The following is a 7,989-nucleotide window of genomic DNA, read 5'->3' as shown; positions in this document are numbered from 1 at the left end:
AGAGCGTCGTTTATCCGAATCAATTGGGGACTGGGGTTGTTCGGATAACTTATTTTTCGGATAACCAATTATGTACGAAAAAATATATTAATTTATCCCGTGTTGAAAATTTTCTCCGTTGCGTGTCGCTTCGTGTTGAATTTTCGTCGATGTTAAGCCTAACAAAGACTATTGTATCATTAAAAATTATTTTTTTATTTTGTACAAAATAAATATATTGAAATATATAAAAACAATAAAAAATTATACTTCAGATATTAATTTAGTATCAAAAACGTAAAATATTTAAGTAGCCCAAGACAGCCAAAGATTGAAGCGCCACAGCACTGGCGAAAATTTTAATTTGCCGACTGGAATTCTTTCGGATGATTGACGTTTCGGAAAATCGACGCTCTACTGTAATTAAAAATGATTCATGTTTATGATATTCCTTTTTTTATTTAGGATACCTTTAATAAGAATTCTAAATAATTTTAATTTTCTGAAAGTAGGTCAAGAATTTAAGGGTTTATGAAATTTTAACCATTACTGCAAAGAATAAGACAAAACTCATTAGTTTAATTTCCAACTTTTCAAATTTACCTTCATTCTACTTTAGTAGAGAGCTTTGTATTACAATTAATATATCATAAACTTTGTTCTTACAAGTTTAGATTCTTCAATCTTTTTGAAAGTCTGAATAAAATGTAATGAAATTTGAAGAATCAAACATTTACTTCTGAAGACAGCTAAGAAAAGCTACTACAGATGACATTATTATTTATTAATTATAATATGAAATTCTCCACTAAAGCAGAATATAGGTAAACATTCATTAGAACAAATTTAAAACATTAATATATACATATTATTTTAAAGTTGTTCTATTTGTTTTGTTTTCAATATGCCTGAGGCAACTTAAATAGTTTAGACGTTTGCTTCATTTATAATTAAAATATTTACTCATTTAATATCAGTAGAAATGATTTTATTTTCTTAAAAAATAATTAGACTATTAAATTTTTCTGAAAGTGATATTATTTTAATAATTTTTTTTCATTAAAATTTAAAAAAAAAATATGAATTATATTTGTAAGTGCTTTAAATAATTGTGTATATTAAATAAGTGCTTTTTAAATATTTAAAAAATTGCTATATTAAGCAAACAATACTATCAGCATAATAAAATTTTTAAATATTAAAATTAACACTGTACGAAAACAAAAATACAATTTTTTTTTAATTTCAGTTTTTTTTTTACTAAATTCTTACTCATTTTATTAATATATATTCTTTACTTACAAATTAGTTGGAGCAGTTGGAGATAATATATATACATTATTTTCACACAAGGGATATATAATCATTGCTTTAGCCCAATATACTAAGTGTCCAACAAGTTGAAAAACCTGTAATTTTCATTTTTAAGTTAAAAAATATTTTAATTTTAGTTCACTTATTCAGAATAAATTATTATTAACAATTTAGAAATTTATTATTATCGTTGTTGATTTCATCTCAATACAGAATTATAAATACTGTCTTATTAAAAAAAATGGAATATTNTTATTTTTTTATTTTGTACAAAATAAATATATTGAAATATATAAAAACAATAAAAAATTATACTTCAGATATTAATTTAGTATCAAAAACGTAAAATATTTAAGTAGCCCAAGACAGCCAAAGATTGAAGCGCCACAGCACTGGCGAAAATTTTAATTTGCCGACTGGAATTCTTTCGGATGATTGACGTTTCGGAAAATCGACGCTCTACTGTAATTAAAAATGATTCATGTTTATGATATTCCTTTTTTTATTTAGGATACCTTTAATAAGAATTCTAAATAATTTTAATTTTCTGAAAGTAGGTCAAGAATTTAAGGGTTTATGAAATTTTAACCATTACTGCAAAGAATAAGACAAAACTCATTAGTTTAATTTCCAACTTTTCAAATTTACCTTCATTCTACTTTAGTAGAGAGCTTTGTATTACAATTAATATATCATAAACTTTGTTCTTACAAGTTTAGATTCTTCAATCTTTTTGAAAGTCTGAATAAAATGTAATGAAATTTGAAGAATCAAACATTTACTTCTGAAGACAGCTAAGAAAAGCTACTACAGATGACATTATTATTTATTAATTATAATATGAAATTCTCCACTAAAGCAGAATATAGGTAAACATTCATTAGAACAAATTTAAAACATTAATATATACATATTATTTTAAAGTTGTTCTATTTGTTTTGTTTTCAATATGCCTGAGGCAACTTAAATAGTTTAGACGTTTGCTTCATTTATAATTAAAATATTTACTCATTTAATATCAGTAGAAATGATTTTATTTTCTTAAAAAATAATTAGACTATTAAATTTTTCTGAAAGTGATATTATTTTAATAATTTTTTTTCATTAAAATTTAAAAAAAAAATATGAATTATATTTGTAAGTGCTTTAAATAATTGTGTATATTAAATAAGTGCTTTTTAAATATTTAAAAAATTGCTATATTAAGCAAACAATACTATCAGCATAATAAAATTTTTAAATATTAAAATTAACACTGTACGAAAACAAAAATACAATTTTTTTTTAATTTCAGTTTTTTTTTTACTAAATTCTTACTCATTTTATTAATATATATTCTTTACTTACAAATTAGTTGGAGCAGTTGGAGATAATATATATACATTATTTTCACACAAGGGATATATAATCATTGCTTTAGCCCAATATACTAAGTGTCCAACAAGTTGAAAAACCTGTAATTTTCATTTTTAAGTTAAAAAATATTTTAATTTTAGTTCACTTATTCAGAATAAATTATTATTAACAATTTAGAAATTTATTATTATCGTTGTTGATTTCATCTCAATACAGAATTATAAATACTGTCTTATTAAAAAAAATGGAATATTTTTCAACAAGTTGATTAAAAATTCCAACTTGATTTCAAAATACACAATTTTCAACAATATACCAAATAATGAAAAATAAATTTTGATTTAACAAGTACTTTACACTAATTTTTAAAATACAGACAATATATATTTGTAAATAATAGTTTAAAACATTGACTTCTTAATAAAATAATTCTGTTTTAATATTATTCTTAAAGAAATTTATTTCAATCAACTGAAACATATATTATAATTAAAATTTATTTTCATTACATTTCATACAGGACACTCTAAAAAAATATTTACCTTTCAAAGTTATAAATCTGTAATACTTAGTTCTAATTTCAGAAAGAAATTAACAAACACAAATAGAAAAAAAAATCAATAAAGAAGATACAAATAAAATTTAATGGAATAAAAGTAAAAATAGTTTCTGAGCAATTTTAAATAAAATTAATTCATATTAATTTTATGTAAAATATAACAAATACAAAGAACAACTATAAAATGAAAAAAAAAAGCATTTAGAATAAATAAAATTTTCATTATTTTAAAGTCCCCAGTATGATTAAAAAAAAATTTTATTTTCAAATAGTAATAACATGATATAATGTACTGAATAACTGAATATAGATTTTTAAAGTACTGTATGCATATTGCTAATTTTAATGTCAAATATCATTGAGAGATTAATGAGATAAAACAAGAGAAGCCACTTATCAATACTAAAAGATAAATCTAAAAACTGTCTATTGATGTTATGGGTAAATATATTTAATTGATGAGTACTTTTGACAGTATATAATGGTCTTCTTCAGGTAATATGGCAGTAGAACGTTAGAAATCTAGAGAAAGAACACATTTTCAAATTGTTCTTCATGCATTAGCATGGAATATAAAAATTAGATATAAAAAAAATATAGCAATGAGTTGCATAACATTCCCAGCTGCTATGAGATTTTATTTTCAAAATCATTTTTAATTATTAATCATAAATAAATAAATAAAATTATATGTGGTGCTGTCTATCATGAGATTTTGCTATAAAAACTTTATATATTTTTAATTATTATAAAATAGCAAAGGACTCAATTTTGAGGTTAGAGATGAGTTTTATTAGGATCTGTAAATGCTAACAAGTAAAATCTTCATGAAGCTCAACCCTATGTGAGATATGACATGTGAACCACTTTCTATCTCCCCCCCTCAACCTTTCATCACCAAAATTTAATAGCATCAATGCCTCTTATAAACAACCTACCATGTCAAATTTCATTCTTTCATCTTCACTCCATTCTGAGATATTAAACAAAATATACGCCAACACACACACACACACACACACACATCCATAAAATTCTTTTGACTGTTTTGGGTTCAGGGGGTCTCAAAATGTGGAGATTTACAAAAAACTTGAAGAGTCAAATCTGACAAAATTCCAATACTTTTCCTTGTTATGTGCATATAACAGCCGGGAAAGTAAAATACAAAATTAAACACTAGTACAAAATAAATATGATATACAATGGCTATGGCTAATAAAATTAACAGAATTAATATGCACAGAAATACAGTTTATCAGTAAGTGCTAATGTCCTTAAAAATATTATTTCTGTTCATATTAATTCTGTTAATTTTATTAGCCATAACCATCATATATCAAATTTATTTTGTATTTTTATATCTAATTTTTATGTTCCATGCTCATGTGCAAAGAACAATTTGACAATGTGTTCTTTCTCTAGATTTCTAACATTCTATCCACTATGTTACCTGAAGAAGACAGTTATATACTGTCAAAAGTACTCGTCAATTAAACATATTTACCTGTAATGCCAATAGACAGCTTTTAGATTTATCTTTTATCATTCAGAGATTACAAAAAAAAGTAATATTTGTATTATTAATATGTATATGTAAATTATTTTATATAAAACATAAATAAATTAGTCATAATAAAACATAAATATTTTTATCATTAATTAAAAACAAGAATAGCATAGGTACTATTATGTTTCTTGCCTGTATTAATAATTTTTCCATATATTGGTTATATTAATCATTAAATCAGTCTTATTACATTTTCAGCAAATTTTATCACTCTTTATTTATTCAATATGCACTTAATCTATTTAGCCCTTTTCAATTGGTTTTTACATATCCTGTTTCCCCGAAAATAAGACAGTATATTATATTAATTTTTGCTTTCAAAGATGCGCTAGGTCTTATTTTTCCATGAAGAAGAATTCACATCTATTGTTGAACAAAAAAATTCCCAAGTCTAACTGAAACAAGAGTGACGTAAATCTGGTTGTATCAACTGAACTTATGAAGTTCCCATGCTGGAGTGGACTTCCCACTCTCGCTTCAATTTAACCTTTTCATAGCGTCAACATCGGGCTTGATGACCAATTAGTGCTTACTGAACCATAGCACTATGCAAATGTGATGTAGCGTGATTCCTGGCAACCAATTAGCGATCACCAGCCGTAATGTTATGCATAATCTGTGATTCCCAAGCCATAGTCTTATGCAAATCATGCCATGTGGCGTGATTGTCTGTTGACCAATCAGTGGCTGTACTTTCAAAAAGCCAACGGCCACTTTCAACCATCTGTCGACAACTGTTACGACTAAAAAGAAACTTTGCTACGTCTTACTTTTGGGGGAGGTCTTATATTTCGCAATTCAGCAAAACCTCTGCTAGGTCTTATTTTCGGGGAAACACAGTATGATAATGGCAAACCTAAAAACAGCACCTTTTAATAGGGAAGAATATCATAGACAACTAAAATTTGAATATAAATTTATATTTTTTTGATAATCTTTTTATAGTTATTTGTCCATTGTAATACCTTAGAAACACAACAGTCTTCTATGGCAAAGTTAACTTTTTTATGGAAGATACTCATCCACCTCATTACACAAAAAACTTCACTTTTGGTGATGATACAATTATAAAAACATATATCAATTTTAATATATGATTTTATAAGTTTGCTATTACCAAAAAAGAAGTTTTTAAAATTTTTTTGCATACTGAGACAGATAAGTAGCCTCCATAAACAGGTCAACTTCACCATGAACAACTTGTGTTCCTGTGATGTTATGATGGATCAATTGTAATGACATGTATTGTTACTTTTGAAATTTTTTCGTGTTTTAATATTAATAAATTTATTTGATCAGAAAATTAAAAATCTGGAAAATTTTAACAGAATACAAGTTAATACTCACGTGTGGTAATGAAATATCAGCATCGGCAGCTAACTGTTCTATACTTTTTAATGGACTTGTTATTCTGATAAGTCGATATAAAGCAGGTGATGAATCGTGAGGTAATGAGTCTAAAAGTTCTTCTACTTCAACAAGAAGAAGCATTCCATGATAGGGCCTATTTTAATATAATTACATATATATTTAGTAAACTGCATTTTTATAATCCTATTAAACAAATAAAATATATATCTTTTTCATGAGAAACAGTTTATGAACAAAATATGTTTAGCTGTTATTATTTAAATGTATATATTGTTTTATATTTTTTTTTACATGATAAATCTTTACAAAATACCATAAACTTTGTAAACATTCTATTGCTCTCATGAAAATATAATTTAATACTTCAGTTATTAGACACATAATAATCTTGAAATTTAGAATTAACACTAAAAATCAAACTTAATTGAAATGAAATTATATTTTTAAACTGTTCTTCAAAAATGAAATTAAAATTCTGTAAAATAACTGAAAAATTTAAATAATTTCAGCTTTGAAACAATTAGAGTGATTTTTCTTTAATATTTAATCTAAAAAGAGTCAATTCATAAAATTAATTTTTTAAAAGATACTCTCCTACTTACCTTAAAGCTGTCAAACTTTGTTCTATAACTTCAGGCTATATAAGTAACAAAAGAAAACTTAAAGAAATACTTAGATAGATTAATAAACAGTTACTTTGTAAGATACTTACATCAATATCTATATCTTTATTATGAAGTTTATGCACTTTATTTGGTAAACAAAAACTGACTTCTATCCAACTATGAATTTTTAAATGTACAGAACCCCTATTTTTCAAGCTGAAATTAAAATTATCATTAAATTAATACATTAATAAAATGCATGACCAATTAAGAATCTTAAACAACTTGATACAGCTTCAATTATTTTGTTTATTATATTAAAATTTTTTTTATAAAGTATTGGTTTTTTTGTCTAATTAATATACATTAGAACCTGGCTAATTTAGACTAATTGGGGAAGGCTGCTCCAAATTAGTGAGGTTTTCACTCGAATGCATATTGTATGGTCTAAGCATATTATGTTTCATTAAATAATTATTTTCTTACACTAAAAATGTCAAAACTAATATTTTATGTAAGATAACATTAAAATTATATTAATGTAAAATATAATAATTATTTGATTAGATAATATTAATAATTATATTAATGTAATCTAATCAAATAATTATGATATTTTATTTATATAATATTTAAACAGTTAAATAGTCAAACAAGTGGTTAAAGTTTTTGCAACAAAGCAGTTTGATAATAAGATATTTAGAAACAAAGTTGGATAAAAAAAGAATTTTTCAGTGACTTTAAGAACCAAGAAATAAAAGAAATGAAAGAAAATTTAATTAGTTACAAATTTTAATTATGTTAAATTACACATAATGTTAAAAGTAGTATAAAGAAAATAACCAGCAAGAAATGTGTTATAATAATAATAATAATAATAATAATAATAATTAGTTATTGGTCTTCTGTAAGCTAAACTGAAAATAAAGATAATATTTATGGGTTAAAATCAATAAAGTAGTTAAATATTTAAGTTCAAACTGTTGTAAGTTATTATATTATTTTATTATTATTATGTTGGGTTTAGTAGGTAATACTCGGTTTAAACCGGTGGCTGTGTACTATGCCGGACCAGAGTCAAGGCATAGCAACCAAAACAAAACTAAAATTAAATGTGTGTGTCAGTGTCTGTATTAAGGAATTTCCTAACAATATGGCATGTATTCAATATAGTGGCCTTCTGTAGTGTGATGTATGTATTTCTACTCAATTGTAATGTTCCCAGGCTTTTGTGTAGC

At 24.4% G+C, this 7,989-nt stretch overlaps 1 protein-coding gene across 1 annotated transcript in view; it reads right to left on the bottom strand.

The window, feature by feature from the left end:
* The window catches only part of LOC111624098 (GATOR complex protein NPRL3-like), a 42,839-nt gene that overhangs the window by 8,443 nt on the left and 26,407 nt on the right, over window positions 1-7,989 (bottom strand). The window contains exons 7-11 of the mRNA XM_023366880.1: window positions 6,859-6,967; window positions 6,749-6,783; window positions 6,123-6,279; window positions 2,641-2,747; window positions 1,809-1,840 (exon numbers count right to left, since the gene is read on the bottom strand). Of these exons, the coding sequence (XP_023222648.1) occupies window positions 1,809-1,840; window positions 2,641-2,747; window positions 6,123-6,279; window positions 6,749-6,783; window positions 6,859-6,967 (440 nt within the window). The remainder of the gene's footprint in view (window positions 1-1,808; window positions 1,841-2,640; window positions 2,748-6,122; window positions 6,280-6,748; window positions 6,784-6,858; window positions 6,968-7,989) is intronic.

The sequence above is a fragment of the Centruroides sculpturatus genome, unplaced genomic scaffold (assembly GCF_000671375.1).
Source record: "Centruroides sculpturatus isolate CEXI.00-Female unplaced genomic scaffold, Cexi_2.0 scaffold27, whole genome shotgun sequence".
Classification (NCBI taxonomy): domain Eukaryota; kingdom Metazoa; phylum Arthropoda; class Arachnida; order Scorpiones; family Buthidae; genus Centruroides; species Centruroides sculpturatus.
This window is presented reverse-complemented; position numbering and strand designations above follow the sequence as displayed.